The 22,027-nt window shown below is 40.9% G+C and overlaps 2 protein-coding genes across 3 annotated transcripts; one reads left to right on the top strand and one right to left on the bottom strand.

Moving 5' to 3' along the window:
- Nucleotides 1-289: 289 nt before the first annotated feature.
- Nucleotides 290-6,614, top strand: pla2g7 (phospholipase A2, group VII (platelet-activating factor acetylhydrolase, plasma)). Of its 2 annotated transcripts, XM_051408719.1 has the most exons (12): nucleotides 290-401; nucleotides 506-616; nucleotides 1,132-1,259; nucleotides 1,485-1,635; nucleotides 2,072-2,165; nucleotides 2,252-2,320; nucleotides 3,263-3,428; nucleotides 3,842-3,955; nucleotides 4,849-4,940; nucleotides 5,018-5,188; nucleotides 5,292-5,440; nucleotides 5,539-6,614. In XM_051408719.1, exons 2-12 carry the CDS (start codon nucleotides 553-555, stop codon nucleotides 5,637-5,639), a joined length of 1,299 nt encoding a protein of 432 aa, XP_051264679.1. In that variant the 5' UTR covers nucleotides 290-401; nucleotides 506-552; the 3' UTR covers nucleotides 5,640-6,614. The 2 variants fall into 2 exon arrangements, with proteins under 2 accessions (XP_051264679.1, XP_051264681.1); XM_051408721.1 differs by lacking the exon at nucleotides 506-616 and having other exon boundaries at nucleotides 298-457.
- Nucleotides 6,615-7,176: 562 nt separating this feature from the next.
- On the bottom strand, nucleotides 7,177-21,765 carry tdrd6 (tudor domain containing 6). Its single transcript, XM_051408722.1, has 16 exons — nucleotides 21,478-21,765; nucleotides 11,513-16,877; nucleotides 11,182-11,261; nucleotides 11,045-11,092; nucleotides 10,829-10,874; nucleotides 10,452-10,531; nucleotides 10,252-10,306; nucleotides 9,849-9,940; nucleotides 9,697-9,760; nucleotides 9,444-9,523; nucleotides 8,944-8,998; nucleotides 8,722-8,774; nucleotides 8,574-8,637; nucleotides 8,268-8,335; nucleotides 8,053-8,110; nucleotides 7,177-7,739 (listed from the first exon to the last, which is right to left on the bottom strand). Exons 2-16 carry the CDS (start codon nucleotides 16,797-16,799, stop codon nucleotides 7,648-7,650), a joined length of 6,222 nt encoding a protein of 2,073 aa, XP_051264682.1. The 5' UTR covers nucleotides 16,800-16,877; nucleotides 21,478-21,765; the 3' UTR covers nucleotides 7,177-7,647.
- Nucleotides 21,766-22,027: the final 262 nt, after the last annotated feature.

Below are 22,027 nucleotides of genomic sequence, written 5' to 3'. Positions count from 1 at the left end.
GTCTCACAGGCTAGTAATGAAAATATCAATCAAAGTTGTCAACAAATGCACGTGCCCACAAGCTGCAGGGCTGTCAATCAGAGACCACCCAGAGCCATATATAAAACAGCTCGCGTCGTCTGTGGAGGACAGACGTACAGGTGTCTGTACTGTTATTATGATGATAATATTAGTTTGGCGGCCAACTTATTTTAAGTAGGGAGAAGTTTTAAGGCAGCCAGAGACGGGGCGACTACTACAGGACGTTGGAGTAACACTTTCCATTCACTACTCTGGTTTAGCCCCCTCCCATGCTACTAGCAGCTAGCTTTAACTCCAACATTAACGACCTGTCAAACCACTCCCGAGTGACTCATGCTGGTACTCTAATCTCGATAAGGGGAATCAGTTAACGTTACGTGGTAATGTTGCGAAACTGATGTAGTAACATTGGCACCCAACTACTTCTGTATCTCCGGTAGGCCTTGTTTTTGTTAATATAGTTTTATTTGTGTTTCTGTGGCAGCTCACCAGAGGATATCGAGGTTAGCTCGCAGTTGAAACTACTGGTCGATGTTTTCTCATGGAGGACTTGTACTGATAGTAGCTAAGAGGATATACGAGTGGGCAAGGACAGGTAGGGGTTGAAACAGCACATTTTCACTCATAGCGTAAACACACGCATGTCCTCCACACCTGTGAGGTTACGTTACAACAAAAGTGAACCTCGGTGTGGACTCTAACATCTGGTTACACATTATAATACCTTATTATAGCTGTGTCTGACTCAAACACTCAAAGCGGGAGTCAGAAAGTTGGACACACTGAAGATAACAACATACATAGGTCTCAGCGGTCACCAGTAATAAGTCATTGCTCATATTTTACATATTCTAACAAAAGAACATCACTAAAGGAAAGTTAGAAAAGAGCATTTTGATATTGTTCAGTCAGAGTGTCGAGCTGTGTTCATAATGTGCCTGGAGTCAGTGTCAGCAGCCGGGCAGTAGCAGTCTGAGTGCCTGTTGTTTTTGTCAAGTCATGACTCATGTTGTCTATATCATGACTGTCGTCCTTGTCAGACTCCGGTCACTACTTCCTACAAAACTGCTCCGAGCATTGTAGCAAACCAGTGTCTCTGTGTTTTGACAGATCAGAGGAGGTACACCCTCAGTTTCTTCGCCATGGGGAACTCCTGCAGTAATCATCTAGGGATCCCTCCAGCCAAGGGCCCCTACCCTGTGGGATGTACTGACTTCATGATGGACCACACTGCACAGGTAACAGACACTCATATTTAATTAATCATAGAGGATGTGTTGACTTTGCCTGTATGTGCATCTGTATTATTTATTTAGATAGGAAAAGAAGTATGCACTGTATGCCTTATATGTCAGTGGCAGTGTAACAAATGCAGAAGATGTGAATAAATGAAATTAAAATGTCAAATAGGAAAGAGACAGCAGTATTTGGTAAGGTGTGTGATCTTCTATTCTTGTTTACAGGGCAGCTTCTTCCGGCTTTACTACCCTTGTCAGGAGACTGAAAAAGCAGAAAAACCAGACTGGGTCCCTTGCAGGGAATATTTTAACGGTCTGGCAGACTTCATGAAAATCAACAGGGCTCTCAGTGAACGGATCTTCAACTACCTCTTTGGTACTTCAGTTAATAATATGCAACTGTCATTTATCCAAGTTTGTGCTGTTTCAGCTAGTCTTTCCAGGACCATACTAGTGTTTTTTGCATGTGTTTGTTTATTTAGGAGAAATTAAATGTAGTTTATATTAATACTTGAAATGTTTCCAGGTATACATTTGATATTTTTAAATGTTTTATACTAAATCTACTGAATTATACGTCACTTATTTTTGTCAAAGTTGCATTGTTTTTGTTGTTAGGGTTTTCAAATGAGTGCTTTACCAAGCAAAAATAACAAACCACTATTTCTCTAAATCTCCTTAGTGGTAAGTTTCAATTGTGCAAGTTCATGTTCACACTGTAGAGTTGCGTGGGAAACCGGTGGTTGACTTAAAGGTGTGAAAAACTACAGACAGTGTGATACGCTGCTTCTTGTTTCTGTTGTTTATTTCAGGGTCCTTTAAGATTCCAGCCTACTTGGACGCTCCATTTAAATCAAATGCAAAATGTCCTGTGGTTATCTTCTCCCATGGCCTGGGAGCCTTTAGGTATACACAGTCAACCATTTGTACACTGCTACAGTATTTAGTACTGCTATACATGGTGTAATTGGCATCTCCTTGGTGTTTCCTAGGACTCTGTATTCAGCTGTATGTGCAGAGTTGGCCTCTCAGGGCTTCATTGTGGCGTCCGTGGAACACAGGTATGTGTATGAGATTTTTTAAATTCAATCGATTTTGGCTGATATGTTATCCTCATGTTGATGTCCGGTTTTATTTCATTAAATCACAACAAAGGAATCAGGATTGTAGCACAGCTGTACAGCAGTGATTCAGATTCCATGTTGTAAGCTACCACATATATAATCTCTAGGTATTTGAACTATATTCAGATCTGTAGGCTGACCACACGTACACTGAAAATGAGAAACTATGGCCACGTGTCAGTTGGAGGAAGTTCTAGTTGAACGTTAGCCAAGCAAACAATAACAGGGCAGTCTCTTCTGCAGCGGCTGTCTGTTTATCTGTGGAGTAGGAGTGGAAAGGGTGTGTAGACAATAGTACAAACCAGGTCATCACATTTCTTTTCAGTATAGAGACAAGGGGACCATATGGAGATGGACATAATGGCTACAGTTAGTCTCTAACTCATGCGGATATTGTACTGAATTTTAGCAGCTGGTTAAAGGCTAAAGCCACAGAAAGAGCATGTGCTAGTGTTGTGTGAGTTTATAGCTGTGACATGAGTCAGACTTTGTTTCACATGCCTGCATTGATGGTCAGAGGTCAGTCCAGCCGCTCAACCAGTGGTGCTTTTGTCACACTGCCAAATTAGTTTGCTCAGCCTTTGGGCAAAAACAAACCAAAACAATTCATCCCCAGCAGTCATTTATTAGATTGTTGATCTGAAACCTAGAAACTGCCCTTTTTTTTCTTTTTCAGTTGAAACAGGATGTATTGTAAGCTCTTGCTAAAACACAACATTTCCTCGTTACAAAGGAAGTTATACCCACTTTTTTTTTTTTCATTTTAACTTTTTGTGTAAGAAGAACAATACCCAGCCCAACCCATGTCACTTTAAAAAAAATCTAAAATCTATCTTAAAGTTTTATCCTTTCTTCACTGAGTGTATCTTTGTTACACAGGGACCAGTCAGCCTCAGCTACGTATTATTTTCGTGAGAAGACGGAGTCAGACAAGGAGAATGTGCCTAATACCTCAGCCTCAGCCCGAGACAACTTGGTCAAAGAGTGGATGTACTACAGATCTCTGCATCACGGAGAGAGCGAGTTCCCCCTCAGAAATAAACAGGTATTATGAGCTGCACCTTAGGAGGTCAGACCCATGTGTTTCTCAACAGAATGACAGTGGCATATCTGAGTCAACAGTCACTGGGTGGCAGGTGGAGGTGGAGACATTATTCTTCTTTGATAAAACGTTGGTATAGAATTGGGAGCAGCTGGATTGCACAATGTCTGAACTTTACACTCCCTACCCAATAAGCTGCATGATGTTCAAATCAGACCACATCCTTGTTTATTCAGTTTCTTTCTGGTCATTCATGTGATGTGTCTCACATTATAACCTTTTGCCTTTTTATCTTGTTATTCCATCAGTGGTGTCTTTATTGCTCACTGCACTTTACTGTGCTTAGTTTGTGTTTTATGTGAAACTGTGGCAGTATTTAGTGTGTTAACTGTGTGAATCTTTGGTGTCGTTCCCAGGTGAAACAAAGAGCAGACGAATGCATTCTGGCTCTGGATAAACTCACTGAAATCAACTCAGGGATAACGGTGCAAAATGTGTTGCAAACACAGTTTGACTGGACGACATTGGAGGTAACCTCTCCCAGTAGTTTTGTGGTCTAGTTTTAGAGACTGTGAGTTTCTTTTGGAATGAAAACCATCCAACAAGGCAGCAGCAGACAAGATTTTGTAACAAAACAGACGAAATATGTAATTTACAATGAGACAGGAAGTGTGTGCCTAATAGAAACCAGTGATAATACAAGCAGGAGTATGTTGAGCAGGCTATATAGGGTTATTTTCCTGTTCTGGATTACAGTACGTAAGATTCACGATGTCTTTCATTTATATATTGTATCCCTTTTGTCTCCAAGAAATTCACAGGGAAAAAGAAAAGTGGAAAAACTTTGGTGTAATCTAATCTAATATAGTCTTTTCAGGTGAAATTGAATAAATAGTCCTTCAGTCAGTTTCCATTGTAGTGACCAAATATCAATAAGATGAAAACTGTACAACTTAAAATGCGAGGGACCAACCTGATTCTGAAACTGTTATCTTCTGTTGAGGGATATTTAACACAAACCTTATCCTAAATATGGTCATAACTTACGCAGCCACATATGTGTGAAGATGCAATTGGGTAGCGGTTCGAAACACACTAACAGCTCGTTCACACCACCTACCTGAGCAGCTTGAGTGTGTGGTGGGATGTCTTGCTTTTTTATTTCGTCGCCCATGTTAACAGGATAGAGCAGTGGGTTCAGTGTCGAAAGATAGGACTGACAGCAGCCGTCACACACTGCTCAGGTAGGCAGTGTGAACCGTGTGTGTAAGCCTACATACGCTATCACATTGAATCACACCCAGTCACAGTCTGTCAGAGTGTTCTTAACTGTAGAGCTACAATATGTTGGATGCTCAGTGTTCAACCTTATCAGCTGCTCTGTAGTGTGTTGACCTCTGACCTCTTGTCTCCTGGCTGACAGAACTCCATGGATCTGTGTAGGATAGCAGCCGTGGGGCATTCCTTTGGGGGAGCGACAGTGATTGAAGCTCTGTGCAAAGAGGTTAAATTCAAGTATGTGGAGTTTTTAATTATACGTTTACAGTAGACTTGCAGTCTGTCAGCAATTAACAATACCTCTCTTCCATCAGGTGTGGCATAGCGCTAGACGCCTGGATGTTCCCTTTAGATGACGAGATCTTTCCTCGGGTGAAGCAGCCCATCTTCTTCATCAACTCAGAGAAGTTCCAGTGGGCGGGGAACATCAGCCGCATGAGGAAGCTGGACTCAGCCCTCATACAGAGGAAAATGATCACTATCAGGTATAATGGACTAAACTGATACTGAGTTCATGTTTATTTGATGTGTTTAATCCTGTTGAGTGTGTAAAAGTCTGTACACATGTTTTCTTTCAACCCTCATCAGAGGTACAGTCCACCAGAGCTTCCCAGACTTCACCTTCCTGACAGGCAACTGGATCGGGAAGCTGATGAAGCTGAAGGGCGAGATCGACCCAGAGGTCGCCATAGACCTCTCCAACAAAGCAACACTAGCCTTCCTGCAACGACATCTTGGTGAGAACAGCAAAGCGTTCGCCGTCCCTGCCGGTTATTTCTTTCAACTCTGTGTTCTGCTGCTATTCTGAATGACAAAATCTTCTCTGGTTTTCCAGGTCTGGAGAAGAACTTCAATCAGTGGGACCCGCTGATTGATGGGCAAGATGACAACCTCATCCAAGGAACTAATGTTACTGTGCTTCAGTCTTCCATCTGAACTGCCCCACGAAACACCTGGGACTGTCTGGCTGTCAACTGAACGATACCACCTGGTGTATGGGACTCAAAATGCCAAACCAGGCCTACCTGGAATTTCAGGATACAATTTTGGAGTAGAGCCCAACGATGTATCGGTTGGCTAATATTATCAGCCTTGATTGGCCTATCGCAGACATGTCCGTATTGGATCGGTTAAGGGGATATATGTTATCTGATATGTAACAATATGAAAGCCTGTACCTTTGAATAGTCATACAGAAAAGTTCTATTTTCATTCCAGCTTAAGAAATTCACTGCATTGGCCGCCATATGGTTAATTAGTGCATTTTCCCCCTCTAAAATCGATATCGTCGGGCTCTATTTGGTATTAGTAACAGATAGAAAGGATAATCTCTACCTCACCTGCAGGAAAGATTTGTTTTTCTCAGCGGACCAGTGTTTGTTTCACGAGGCCTGAATGTTGCATACAAGCAGCTGAACACTTCCTCTTTTCACTGTTCTGCACTATTACCAGCAATTTCTTAGAGAAATTCTTTTAATCATTTTCATCTTTGAGTGTCGATAAAGCCAACTGAGATAATGTTATTTCACACAAATACTGTACGTCTCTTTGGATAAATGACTTTCCAGCAGAGGCGAATGACACTATGATTGCAGTGTGATTTCGTGACGAGGCCTTTAATGAGAATGGTATCCAACCAATGGGCTAGGGATGGGTACTGAAGATTTGTATGATTTCAGAGTAATTATTAGCAAAGATAGCAAAGTAATGTAACCATCCTGATTCAACCGAGGACAGCTAGATAAGCAAGTCAACATCATTGACACAATACAAACACTAAAGAGTTCAAAGTTATCATGTGCCATAACTCACAGTACTGCTTATGTAACAGCCTTCTACTTATACATTTGCTGTCTGATATATCTGCAATTTATACAGACACAAATCCAATAAATCTGGTTTGTATACAAATACATTTTCAGTTTATAAAGCATTTAATGCTCGGAGCTTAGGAAGAGGTTTTAAAGCTTTTGAATATGCTTGTGTAAACTGCAGAGGCCCACTACCAACAACTGTTTATCATCATGTTGTTTACTTTTGCTGCTCATTCAAAACACCACTCTTCCAAAGTGCTTCTATGAAATTCTGTTTATACACTTCTTGGTTAAGTATTTATCAAGCTATGATTAAGTCAAACATCATACAAGTGAATTAACTTTGTTTTTTAACAACTAATTCCATATTATCTGAATAAGCTATAATCCTGTTCATTCTTTTTATTTTGATAAACTGTTCAGTGCCTCAAGTGACCCTAATCTGTACCAAATCTCTTCGGCCAGAAGACATTTTTACAAACTGTATGTACAATTATTGCTATAATAATTGAGTACTATAATTTGATTTAGAGTAGAACAAGATTATATCACATTTGAAAAATACCAGCTGACTTCTCTGTAGTGATGACACATTAATTCTTACTAAAAGGCTTAAATAACTCCAAACAAGGGGAAAGGAAACCGATGACTCATCCCCATAGAGCTGCAATGATATTTATTGTGCCAACATAAATCTTGTATCCACACCAAATGCAGAAAACTTGCCACAAACACTCAAATCAGTATTTTAAATTCAACATAACATTCAGTACTTCTGAAAGAATTAGGAGGCATTTTATCAGAACAGGTCATCTGTAACACAACAGTGCTCTAAGTAACTGGGCAAGCACATTTAAGGTATTCACAACTATTAATGTACAAAGGCACTTTTAACCAGGTGGTTGTTTTCCAATCGGAACAATGAAATCAGCCATTGGGCCTGAGGATAAAGATGACCTGTCAGGTCAATCCAATAAATCAACACTGCCATTGAGGACTTACAGAAGAAACACAACAAAGAAAAAAACCCTGAACTTTAAACTGTTCGATAAAACTAAAAACATAAGCAGTTAATGCATTTTTCATTTGAGGTGTCTGATAAAGGCACAGGACAGAAACAGAGGGTGGGGTTACTCCTCTGGCTGCTGCTCCACAGACAGAATATCAGCAGAACCGTCACTGATGATCAGGGAGAGATGAGTTATCTTTGACAGCTGGGCCTCTAAAAAGGAAGGGGGGAAATTCATATCCGTATTAGCTTAATTTGTATTGCATGCAACACGTCACAGCATTCAAAGGAAGCAAGCAACTAATGGAGATTAGATTGAACAGGATGGGGTAGTGCTTTAAAGCAGCCAGACTGCAGATAAAGGAGCCCCCTGATCATTGTAATGACAGCTGTGTTGAGCTACAAGTTCTTTAAATATAAATAAGTTTCTTTGATGTATTCCACTGCTACTTAATACTAAAATTCTTAATTTTAACAGTTTAACTTTAAACAGATAATCTGAAGACCAAATATTAATATCACTTACCAAAACTGTCATCAGCAAAAGATGACATGTCTTCCTCAAGCACATCATCGCTGAAATCCTAGAAAATCATCAACAAATTCACAACTTAAGACAATGAGTGTGAGTGTGTTATTTTAACAGTCACTTGCACTGGGACCTTCTGAATGCTCTCGTGACAGAGTGAGGTGTACTCTGTGTACTTTAGAATGAACATAACCATCTCACCACACAGTTACCTCATTTTGCCTGGGGGGTGTTTGCACCAGCTGCTCACTGTCCTCTGTTTCAGCTTCTTCTTGCGGGTCTGAAAGAACAAGGAGAAATAATAATACATATATAATCAGACTTACAAATAAGCAGAATATGGCCTGTTTCTGCGGTCAGATAATGGTACTGTTTACTGTCAATCATGTATGTCTTTGTGAAAACCAAGATCAATGTTAACGTCGGAGAACAGACCTATTTGGCCATTAATAAAATTTAACTGGATATTAATTTACACCATAAATTGCGATGTATGACTGGCACATCAGGTCTGATACCTCTGCAGACGTCTGACAGACAGATATCTCCGACAAGACAGGTCACCTCTTCAACCAGATGACTCTAAAAAGCAACAAACACAGCATTTGCTGGTCAGTGATGTTTTTGGTGTTTAATTTCAGAATTGTGTTGATTTATCTCTATTACCAAATCTGGACAGGGAACTATGTAGGCCTGTGGCTCAGTGTCAGACGGCAGAGCTGCAAACAAACAGGCAGGTCACACAAATATTGTATGTCACAATATTTAGAATTGGCTACCTTCAAAAATATGTGCTATAAAGACTCCAAAGAGAGAGAGAAGATATATTAAGCCTACAGTATTAATCATTGTCTATATTGTGGTGTATTGTTGATAGAAATAACTCACCAATTAATTTTTCACAAGGAAGGTCCCCATAAGAAAGCAGTGAATTATTTTGGACCTGAAATTTAGGAAATAACATTTTATTGTATAGAAAAACAATTTCAGACACAATCAAATTACAGTACTGTAAGTATAGCACTTTACATACAACAGCAGCACATATGGGCACTATTTTATTTATGGCAGAGAACCAGGCCTTGTATAAGAGGCTTTTATTCTTATTTTACCTGCTTCCCAGTTAATGAAAACTCTTTTTACTATTTGCCAATCAGTGTTAAGCTACCATGAATAAAACTCTCCACTCTCAGCAGATTTGTGTTGACTCTTATTGATGGTAGCTTAACATTACTAACATTTACCGTTTTGATCTCAGAACAGCCTCTGAAGTTTAAATTAATTTTGTCGTTCACCCACCCTGAGCTGCAACACAGCCTGCAACCCAGTATGAAGAAACTGCAGATGCATGCACCTCACATGCAGAAAGTCATTGTGGTGCAATTTACCATTTCCTCTGCTGTTCTACTGCTGAGACAATCATCTGTAGCAACGGTTACTTCACCATCATCATGTTGCTCTTTTGGATCTAAAGTGCAAAGGAAAAAAGCCAAATCATTGATAACACAGTAAGATTAAAAAATAAGACTGCCTCCACTGCCAATTACTATGAAGCAGTGCTGTGATGATGGTAAAATGGTGATCAAACTGAATGCCTGGTAGTGTTTTGCAGTTTAATCAGGAGCCACTGAAGTGTGATACCTGTGCATACATCTATCAAACAGGCCTCTTCAACACAACACGTCACTTCTTCAACCCCGTCTCCCTGAGCATCAAAAAAGACAAAATTCACATATCAGACGTGACAAGTTTTGCAGTTTGATTTTAAAATTCAGTGGGTTCAGATCCATTACCGAATCTTGAGAGGGAGCTGTGCAGGTGTGTGGCTCACTGGCTGCTGTGTCAGCATCTTCACTGGCTGTTGTGTCAGCGTCAGCTAGCAGAGCTGCAGATACCAAGACAGATGATTTAGATACAGAACTTATGTGTTGCCTAATGGCTTCAAATTGCTTCCCCTCTGCTTATGAAAATAAAATAACAGAGACCAAGAAGCCACTTTTACTGGCACAACTGAATGAGATTAAAATAATTTACATGGCTTCATTATACTAAATTATGCTAAAAACTCAACTCAAGCACTCGTTTGTGTTTCTCCATCTTTGTTGCACACACAGTATGAACACGGAGATGCAAAAGAAAAAAAAAAAAACCTGAAAAGGTGCCCAAAGCAAACAAATATCTGAGATGTTACCAAACCTGAATATGTATGCTCATGGTGTGCCAAAGTCTCCTCTTCAGCCATCGAGTCATTCTAAAACAGAACAGATTATTTATCACTGATGTCAAACTACACAGGTACTCAGATTAGTCATCTGTACAGTACATTTTCAAAAAGTACTATTAATTCTCCACAAGGCAAAACCCGCACCCACAATACTGCATTTCCATAACATTACCTCAACATGGATAGTAGCACAGGGCATCTCTTCCTTTGGGACACATTCTCCAGCTTCACTTTCGTGCTCTGTAGGAACTTCTGTTAAGACAAACCACACTCCATCAAAATTTCAAAACACAGCATTATACCTCTACACTCAGTTTAGCAGTTTTATTTGTTTCCACCTGTAATACCAACATTTATTGAGTGCGACTTTTTATCCATCGTCTATAATGCAAAAATGCATTCCAACTTTCTGTCTTTTATTTTTAGTTACCTAAAGCTACAGTGTGTTGGAGGCTAATGTGATAGCTTGCCTTCAAAAATATGCCCCTTTTCAGATAGTTCCATAGCTTAAGCCTTCAGTATCTGGTGTTACAATGCAAAATCCCTTACCAAATGCACGGAGCATACAGGCAGGTAGCGCCAATTCAGGCTGAATCTACAAGATGATAAAATACAAGGAAAAACAGAGGGGATGAGGTACAGCTCATCTCCATACAAATACATTCCAGAAAACCACAGCAAACCTATCAACATACTTTTCCAGCTAAGAGGGGGTAAACTGCCCTGTAATGTACAGTGTGTAGCGATACAATCAACTTAATGTACCTGTACCGGATCAATGCTCCCCCTGGGACAAACAGCATCACGGGACACCTTTAGAAGACCACAACACCCAATGAGATTTCATTACCCATATGTACTCGTCAGTGGTAGTGTGTGATGTACTCAGTCACACAACTTACCATTTTCACTGTTGTTGTACTGTCAAGAGGACGATCCCTTGCAATAGGGACTTTGCTGTTGTCTGTTTCCTCAGCTGGATCTGAAATTGCAAAGAAAAATCAAGAAATGCTAAATGACTTCACACAATCACTGACCACAAGTTAACAACAGACGGCCGTCAGTTGTGAGTTAAAGTCAACAAGCACATACCATATGAGAAGCATACAAAACATTGTTACACTGAACACATTTCATGTACTAATTTACATTTAGCGGCTTATTTGATGCGACAGGAAATGCACCATATTGTTAACTAATCATAAACTAAGATAAAAAGGAGTGAATGCTTACCAGAAAAAATAAGAACGTCACAGCTGCTGTAGGTATTCACCTCTTCAGGCAAAGTCTCCAAGTCAGTCTCTGCAATCTCGGACTCATCGATGGCCTCCGTAGGGTTCTCATCCACTGGAGAGTTCAAGTCCTCTGGCCCAACAGTGTCCATCACTGAAGCATCCTCCACTTCAGTTCCTTCCACCAAAGTCTTACAAGCTACAGCAGTATCCATTTCTTGACTTTGGGGATCTAGCTGATCCTCGAGTGGTGCACTCTCTCTCACAGTTGAGTCCGTTCCAACTGCACCGGGCTCTTTTTCTGTCGTGGAGCTCTTCCACCAGGTTTTCAGTGCCTCATTTATCACCTGGCCCTCACATTCCATCAGCACACAGCATTTGATTTTTCCTTCGTCTCTTGTCACTCTAGTGACAGTTAGCTGTAGTTCTTTGTCTACTGTAAGTGCTGACAACTCATCTACTGCACCACTGTCCCAGTATCCATGTGAATCATCAAAGCCTTCAAGCTTGCACAAAAATGCCTGTGGTGGAGTTTCCATCAGGTCAGAGGGCATTTCTCTCACATCTATAATACTGACTTGGGACTTGTTTCCATAATCCACAAAGAGAACAGACAGCTCGTCTCCATCTTTGTCTATGACCTCTGCTCGGTACCAGAGATGATCATCTGGAAAGAGAGCAACACATGGGCTGCCAGGGGAGAGGGAGCCTGGGTCAATATGCTTGTGATCAGCTGTATCCCCAACTTCTGAGACGCGTGATGTTATCTTATCAAGCTCTTCTGAGTCCGCAGCCTGACACCAAAATGTCTGTGCATCGTTTATAGCTGCAATGTAGGCCTCCAACCTTTGTCCCTCTAAAAACTCTTGCTGGTGGTAACGGAGATAGGTGTTCGATAGCAATTTCTGTGAGTTCTCTGGCACTTGCCTCAAGTCAGAGTCATCAGCAGGTTTTTCCTCAACTTGCTTAAATTTCTCTGTGGCGATTTCAGAAACATTCAAACCTTTGTCTTCAAGCCTGACTGCCCACATGGATCCTGACTGCCTGATAAACTGGCACTTAAGCACCTTTTCCCCATTACCACTGATGTCTTCTTTGAAAGCGGACATCACTTCTGGATCAAGCACTCCCTCTTTTCCAAGTGCTGCAGTGTCGCTCAGCATACAGTGTGTGCTGTACATGGGAAGTTGCAAGAAATACTCGGGGAGTCTGCATATCTTAGAAATTGGCACCACTGCCGTATTTCCAAAATCAACAAATTCAACAAGAGCCCCTGTGCTACTGTGGATTTCTTTTACAACTGCTCGGTACCATGAGGAATCATCTGCAAACTCTGCTTGAACAAGGTCACCTGGCTGCAGGTCAGTAATGTCAGTTTGGGGGGAGGAGAGGGGATCATTGAGCTTTTCCACAAGGGAAAATATTTCATTCTCCTCTCTGGCAAGTTGCACGTAGAAACTCAATGGGCTGTTACAGTGTGACACAAAAACATCGGCTTCCATACCTGATGTGATAGATTTCGAGGGCAGGTCTGCAAGTTTAGGTAGTTTTTCATTACTCTTCTCCTGAGACTCTGTGGCAGGTGGTTTGGACTCGAGTGGTTTGGTTTCTGTGGGACGACTTCCTTTTTTGGGTTCGATACAGCCACCGGCTGGCCCAGAATCATTTCCCGTATTACTTGGTATCTTTTCACGTGACTGCCTTTGGTGTGGAGGTCTGTACAGTTCCAGTGGAGCAGCTTTGGCCTTCTGACTGTCTTTACAATCAAAGCGCAAAGGCTTCAGTGCAGACTGCTGATTTATGTCGCCATCCCTCATTGGAAGCACTGGTTTGGGGGCAGAGACAGTAATCTTGGTAGTCTGAGTGTGATCTTCCATTCCTGCAACTTGTTTTGGGACAGCTTTTGGAGTCTTTTGTGCACGATTAGTTGAAGTCTCCATCGCTCTCTGACCGTGGCAGACAACCTGTTCTTCTGTGTGCATCTCAATCCGAAACATCTTTTTGATCTTTGAATTAATCTGGGTTTTTCCATGATACAGTTCAACCAGCAGTTTCCCATCAGGTTCTCGGGCCACTACTAGCGCTCGAAATGTACATTCTGTCACACTTTTCTCAAACCAGCTGTTCATTTCACTGGGAACATCGTCAGGGACATCAGAGAGACTACACAGAACTGCTTGCACAGGCACAGACATTATGTCATTGGCCTCTCTGGGAACTGGAAGCAAGTCAGATTTTTCCACCTCAATAGTGTCACCATAATCCACAAACTGAACCAGAATGGCTGGTTTTGTGGCCTTGATCTGTCCCCTGTACCACTGCCCATCAGTGTACTTTGCAAAACACAAAGTCCCAAAGACTGTTGGGAGCTTTACATTCTCAAGCTGACGACAGAGATTACTCACTTTGATCTTTAGATCTTTTATCACATCAGCGTTCCTCTCGAGCTGGCAGTAGAACTGACTGACGTTGTTCACACATGTCACTGTGACCCGTTCTTCTGTTCCAGTTTTGATGTTGTGTGTTGAGTAGTAGTACGTGTCCAGACGGAAAGATGGCCCAGTGGCTTTCTTGGGAGGTGCACTTTTCACTAGATTGACCATACTGGTGGAGACACTTTCAAAGGGAGTTTCCAGATCCACCATGTTGAAAACAATCCTCTGCTCACTGTACATGACAGCATAGATGGTGCACTTCAAAATCACAAAGTTGGATGCGGCAGTTTCCACGAAGCTGTGGAACCTTGCTATTGCTTCATCACTCCACTCATTTGTGGCAGACGTGGGGTCATCAGGGTTCAACAGACTGCATCGAAAAGCTTGGCCATGTAGAGTGAGGAATTGTGGGCAGATCCTCCTCAGGTCGTAGAGGGAGACTGTCTCCATCTGGCCATAGTCAACAAACAACACATCCACATGAGGCGTTTCATGTTTGTGAATTACAAGGGCTCTGTACCACATTGCATTATTAGGGTGGCGAGCAACACAAGCCGTTTCTACGAGGGGCTGAAACTCACTGCCTGCATAATGGGCCTGTATATCATGCATGAGCAATTTTAAGTGCGCTGTGTTCTGCACTAGTTGGCACCAGAAGTCATTTGGGCTTTCGATGTAGGACACACTGACATCAAGGATGCTTCCGATTGGAAACATGTGCTCCTTGAATGTAGGAACTCTTCTTTCATTACTGGTAGGGCCAGCTGTGTTCTTGTAAACAGCTGATAGTCTGGCAACTGGAAGTTGTGTGGGAGGCAGGACAGCGGGTTGTGTGGTCATGTTGGCTTTGGGTTGTCTCTGGGTCTCAGCCCCTTCAGCAAGGCCAGAACTACACATCAGTGTTGCAATATCTCTTTCTCCCTGTACTTCAGGACATGTTAGTTGGACAACATAGCCCTCATCATATTTTGCTGTCACATTTATATTTACGGTTTTATCTGTGACTGCTTTGATGAAAAAATCACAGGCACTTTGACTCCATTTCCCATCTTTTGGCCTGACACCAGCCAAGCTGCATTTCAGTGCAAGACACGGCAGCTTTTTTAACTCGTCGGGAAGGGTCCTGATATTATTCCTGTCAACCACTTCAGTGTTTCCATAATCAACAAAGAACACCTTGATCCGTGCATCATCGACTTCAGCCACTGTTGCCCTGTAGAAATCACCATCTTCTGCCTTGGCAGCACAGTAGAGCCCTACAGTTGGATTTCTCACCCCATCTTTATTCACTGAATCTTTGTACAGATGGTAGATACTATCCATCATTTCATCCAACTCATTTACGTAGTTCTGTGTCTGGATCCAAAACTCTGATGGGTCAGAGATGTGCTGAACTACTGCCTTGTGAGAGGAGTTGAGAGAGAGGTCTTCAGCTGGCAACTTCAACACTTTTCCTTTCCCTTCTTTTTCCTCTACTGCCTGTCCAGGAGCTGATATCTTTAATCTTTGATTTATTTCTTGTGAAGCTGGATGCTGGCGGCTGTATGCAGAGTTACGGATGGCATAATCTCCAAGAGTTTTTTCACACTCGAGCGAACAGTTCTCCTTGGAACCAAACAAGTTGTTAATGTTCATGTTTTCACTCCCATAGAGCGTGACATAGTGAACACCCTCAGAGACACTTTGATACTCAAATTTGGCGATCACTGTCTTGTACAGAAGGAGGCTCCTGAGATAGTCAATCTGGCTGGTTGTCCACCCAACCCCTTTGTCAATGATTCCATGTAGGGAGCAGATGTAAGTCACAACAGGCATCCTGAAGAACTCTGCCGCCAGTGGCCGTACATTCTCCACTTGAACAAACTGTTTTGTTCCATAATCAACGTTTAACACTTCCACCACTTTGCTGGTTGGGAATACCTGTTGTAGAACAGAGCGGTACCAACGGCCATCACTTCCTCTTGCAGCACATGGATATCCAATCATTTCTGGACCTACAATGCAGTTGGTCATTCTGCCCTCACAGCACTGTGTGATTTGCTCTGAGAGTTTCTTCAACTCTTGTGAGAACACCTTCAACTGGCAAAAAATCCGCTGCGGGTTTGTCACATCTGTGACTACGACGGTCTCCACAGTTCCTGCTGGCAGCTCTGGGTACATGAAGAGCTCTTGCTTGCGCAGTCGCTCACCTGCTCCCACAGAGATCTGCAGAGTCTCCGGATGCACTTCAGCTTCACTGTGGGACTGCAGTGACTTAAGAACAAAGCCCTGGAACATGTCTGGAGACAGCTTCTTGGCAATTCCCATCTCATACAGTTGTTTAGATATGCAAGGGATGTACAGGAGAAATGTTCTGTGTGGTACCAGTACATCTTGCACATGTGCCTTCACTGACTTCCCAGAGAGAGATTTCAGGAACTCAAGAGCCAGTGGAGACCATCTGTTCTCAGGTGAGAGTGGTAACACGTTAGCTAGCACACAAAATTCCACTTCTGGTGGCAGGTGGAAGTGATTCTTCTTACCCCATGCTAGTTTACTTTTGGTAGTGCCATATGTCATCCCTTTGTCAATGAGGAACACACTGTATTTAGAGCCACTCCTTGACACTATGCGGGATCTGTACCAGGTACCATCTATGTGAACCAAGCACTGGTCACCAGGATTTCCTTCAAACTCTTGAAAGGTGTTTCCAGGAGACTGAATGTCTTTGGCCAGGCACTCATAATCTGCTGTCCTCTCCTGGCTAAATTTACCCCAGAACTCCACCAGCTCACACAGGGGATGCAAGTGGACCTTGGTTATGACAATTGTTACATCTGATCCTCGTGTAGGGAGTCCTAGGATTGACGACATTTTGGCAGTTTCATGAGTTCCATCTACCCATGATTTATCACCTCTCATCAACACAGCTATGTCAGCACTGGATGTTATCTGGAAAACACAAACACACAAACAAACATTTTCATTCCTGATTAATCTGACAATCATCTCAAATACTTAAATTACTAAAATCACATTCACTGCACAGAAAGCAACAAATGAGAAGTCGGAAGACTTTTTAAAAAGCTACTTTAAGGAGTCAGGAATTTAGGATAAATTACATAAAATAAAGCTTGTTCAAATTTATCAGCATAAAAAAAAAAAAAAAGGTACACAACAAATGTAAACTATACAGTTAAACAGGGATTACTGACCCAAATGGGGCCAGTCTATTCAAAAAAAGGAAGAAAAATAAAGAAAGGTGAATACTCTGTCAGACTGCTACTGAAGTGTCTCGACGACATAAAGGCCTGGATGGCTCTGAACTTTTAAAATTTCAATGATAAAAAGACCTGAATGGTCTTGCCCCGCCCTACCTCTCTGAGCTTCTACACCCCTATATACCCGTCCGCCCCCTCAGGTCAGATGATCAGCTGCTCCTGAGTGTGCCTAAAACTAAGTGGAAGCTCAGAGGGGACCGTGCCTTTGCTGTGTCTGCTCCTAAATTATGGAATGATCTGCCTCTGCACGTTAAACAGGCCTCTTCTCTGTCTGTCTTTAAATCCCGTCTTAAAACCCATCTCTTCTCTGTGGCCTTTGACACCTAGTAAGATGTTGACTTTATTTACTTGATTTAATTTCTTATTTTGATTGCTTTTTATTGCGTGGCTATTATTTTTACTCATGTTTTATATGTCTTTTCATTGTATTGTTTTATTTTCTATGTAATTTTGCACATCATGTGAGCTGTTCTGTCTTTTACTTATGATGTCTTATTTATTCTTCTGTACAGCACTTTGGTCAACTTTGGTTGTTTTAAAGTGCTTAACAAATAAAGTTGGATTGGAATCCAATTCTATGTATGTGTCATGTGGTAGCATGAAAACAATAGGACAGTACTTGCCTCAAAAAAATATATAATAAAAGTCATATACGTATGTGACAGCGACCTCACTAATGATTAAAACTAAAAAGCAGCACAAAAATGACAATTACAAAAATAAACCACTATGTTCTGAACAAACTCTAACTATCTTTAACTTATTTTGCTTTCGTTTAAAGTATAATACTTGTTTGAAGTAACCCCAGCCTTTTCAGAAAGGCTTGTGATAAAGGGCTGAATCTATTGAATTTATTTTTTCAATTTACATCTATTCAGTTTTTCAATGACCATTACAGATCTTATAAAATATAGTGTCCAGATAAAGTTATGATAATTACGTATATGTTTGGACAAGATTCATAGAAAACAAAAAACTAAAAAAACATTTAAGTCATACATATTTGTCCACAGTTCTTGTAACTTTCTAGTAATTCACAAGATTAATAATGAAGCCACTGACTTGCTTGAGCTGATATTCATTCCATCCTCCTCTGGCAAAATCACTTAACGTAGCAAAACAAACATTCATTGTGGAATATTTATTGGGTGAGAATATAAAATGAATGGGACATTTTCTTAAAAGCAAGTCAATTCAAGTAATATTCATTAAATCTTAGATGCATGGGTGTTTTTCTAAATACTCCTTGATACCTCTGGTCTTCGGAGAGACATTACTAACGTAACATATGAAACTACAAATTATATTATTCTAATTGTATTGTTTAGAAATTTTCCAGAACATTTTTTATCTGTCACTTACAGATGCTGTATTTCTGTTTCTGAATTATCTGAATGACTCCAGCACAAACATTATCTCCATTAACAGTGGCTATAGACGCACCGTCATTTTCAGACTGTCATCTGAACCGTCCTCTATTAAGCAGAGATAAGAACTGTACAATTTAGTTACTGTGTGAGTAATAGAGGGGGGGAAAAAATCTTTTTAAAAAAAAAACTTTTTTTTTTTAAATATAAAAAAATTCAAAATAAAATATAAAAAATTTAAAAAAAAAAAAAAAAAAAAACAAAAAAAAAAAAAAAAAAAAAGGTGGGGTCTTAAATGGCAGGATTAGTCACACTACTGTGTGAGTAAACCTTTTTCTGACTGTAGGCTAATGTAAACTTTATCTATTCTATATATTATTTATCTTTATCCTTCATCCGTGTCCAGTGACAAACCCACTACTATTACTTACTATGTTTTACCATGAAGAAAGGAAAACACTAAGGTATCTAACTAATACACTAAAATGTTGTGTACATTTCCACATTTCATTTATTAAAACAAATAATTTTGGTAATAGAAGGGACCATAAACCCCAACTAACGTTAGATTATAAGTGAAGACTGGGTTTAATATGGTCTCCAGTCTCTGAAGAACAATGATGAATTTACGATAACTGAACTGTCAGAAAAAATGTGCTTGTAAAAATGGCAATATTGAGTTACTTAAGGAAAAAAGATCTAAACTGAGTAAAGCAAAAATAGAATACAAGGATAAAATTGAATATCACTATTTCTCAGGAAATGCCAAGAAAGCATGGGAAGGTTTAAATGTGATGATGGGCAGGGAAACTAAGCAGAAGCGTACCCCCGTCACACCCCTCTCCATCTTTTGCATATGATCTAAATGTCTTTTTCAGTCGTTTTGACAAGAATGATTTTAGTGCTGAACGTGATAGTGTGTGCAGGTCCATTTTGGCAAATGCCCCTATTACACTAAATGAACATGAGATTGTAGCCAGCCTGTCTAGTATCAAGCCCAACTCGGCCCCGGGGCCAGATGGCCTGAGAGGTAGAGTTTTAAAAGAAAATGTTCATGAACTTAAAGGTATTGTGTTGGAGTTATTTCAGTATTTGCTCAATTCTCTAACAATACCCAAATTATGGTAAATGTCTTACATCATGCCTCTCCCCAAAAAGCTTGGAGCTTTCGAATTAAAAGATTTCAGGCCCATTGCTCTTACTTCTATCTTGGGAAAACGTTTTGAGAGAGTTATAAGCAGACAAATTACATCGTCGGTTTCTAACAGCTTAGATCATCTCCAGTTTGCTTATAAATGTCAGAGGGGAACTGATGATGCAACTGTCAGTATGTTCCACACCTTGTCAAAGCACCTTCAAGTCCCCTCCCACCTTACCAGGGCCCTTTTTATCGATTTCACTTCTGCTTTTAACAGCATGCAGATTCACATCCTGCTGCAGAGACTTATTGATATAGGAGTAAACGGTGGTATTATCCACCTTGTTAGGGACTTCCTCTCTGACCGCCCTCAACAGGTTCTGGTCAATAATACTCGGTCCGACATCATTGTGCTTAATACTGGTGCCCCGCAGGGGACTATTTTATCCCCATTACTTTTCTCGATATACACAAACGAATTCCAATTAGATCTGGAAAAGTTTTGTTTGTTTAAGTATGCGGATGATATGGTGATATGGCCCTGGTTGCCTTATTGAAGAAGGGGGACACAGTGGGAGAGGAAGTATACAGAGCATATGTGTCATCTCTCCTGAAGTGGTGTGATGAAAGCTTCTTAGAGATCAATGTAACAAAAACACAGGAACTTGTCTTTCATGAAAAGGAGCCTGTGCAGCCCCTTATAATTAAGGGACAAATTGTAGAGGTAGTAAACAAGTTCAAATATTTAGGTACATATATTGATTGCAACCTAAATTTCAGTGAAAACACTGATTATATTTTTAAAACCTGTAATCAGCGTCTCCACTTACTACGCAAGCTCAACTCCTTTAGAGTGAGCAAGCATATTATGGAAACAGTTTATAAGAACCTGATAGAGGGCATCCTAACTTTTAACATGGCAATGTGGTTTGGTAATCTAAACATAAAAGGAAGACGCAAGCTGCAGAGAATAGTAAACATAGCCTCAAAAATCATAGGTATAAGACAGAAACAATTAAGTTGTGTGTATAAGGATGTGCTTAGGAAAAAAGCTGTCAAAATAGCTAACGATCCCTCTCATCCACTTAATAGGGAGTTTGAACTTCTTCCCTCTGGTAGACGATACAGAGTACCATAAATCATAATATTTTTTAAAAGTTCCTTCATCCCGAGTGCCATCGGAGAACTGAACACCACGTCCCGTTGATGCGTTCTTAATGTAACCGCCATTACTGTTCTGCCTTTTGCCCTGAAGTTGTTTGAGTGTAAGTGTTGTTGTTGTTGTTGTTGTTCTTTTTGCCGTCCTGCTTGTTGTTTTCATGAGACCAAAGACAAATTTCCACATTGTGGACAATAAATGAAACAAACAAACCAACAAACTAAGTGAATGGCTAACAAGATACACATTTCAACTGTTCATTTCAGTCGACGGCAACGCTGATGAATCACAATTCATTTGTAATATATCGTTTTAAATAATCCCCGAGCTCCTCCGTTAAATTGAACTATTTTACAGCAAATGCGTGGGTTTTGTTTTATAGTTGTTAACGTTACCTTCAGGTGCAGCTAGCACATCAGCTAACGCTACCTAGCTTAAGTTAGCAGCTGGCGTTAAGGCACTCACCGGCTCCGTTTAATGAATTAACGTTACGTTAGCAGGTGAAGTTACAGGTGCTCAATTAATTGTGGCAGATTAGCATGACGACTCCCTTTGTTGTTCAGATTTACATATACTCAGTAAGATAGGTTTTCACACGATAACTCACCCGTTTCACTCCACGCAGACTCTCTTTAACCTCACGATGGTGATGCTAGCACAGTTTTACCAAACAAACGTTAGCCGAGCAAATCCACACACAGCCTAGGGGGCGCTAACGGATCCCAACCGCCAACGTTGGGGCAGTTCCAGTGTTTTCTTTTTGTTCTAATGTTACACTTTAGTGACAGAGGATCCGTTTTACTGCTTCCGAGAATATTTCAGTGTAACGTTAGCTACATATTGAACACCGGGCACAGCAAGGCGTTGAGGAACCGTTAACCAGCGGCTAACGGCTAACGGCTAACGGCGGGCAGCGCACACAACACGCGCCTCTGCGGAACACTCTCAACGTTTTTTCCGCCCTTTTTTTGACCCCTGACCCGGAACTGTCGCTGTTGAACCCTGTCACAATGCACAACATGGAGACACGTTTACACTATTTTTTATTTCTTATACTCTGCTCAGTTCAAGTTCATGCTGCTTTAAAAATATAAAGTGGTTTCCAAAATGCGGTCCGGGGATCAATAGGGGTCCTTGTGTGGGTTGTATGGGCTTCC

Source organism: Dicentrarchus labrax, unplaced genomic scaffold (genome assembly GCF_905237075.1).
Source record: "Dicentrarchus labrax unplaced genomic scaffold, dlabrax2021, whole genome shotgun sequence".
NCBI lineage: Eukaryota > Metazoa > Chordata > Actinopteri > Moronidae > Dicentrarchus > Dicentrarchus labrax.
This window is presented reverse-complemented; position numbering and strand designations above follow the sequence as displayed.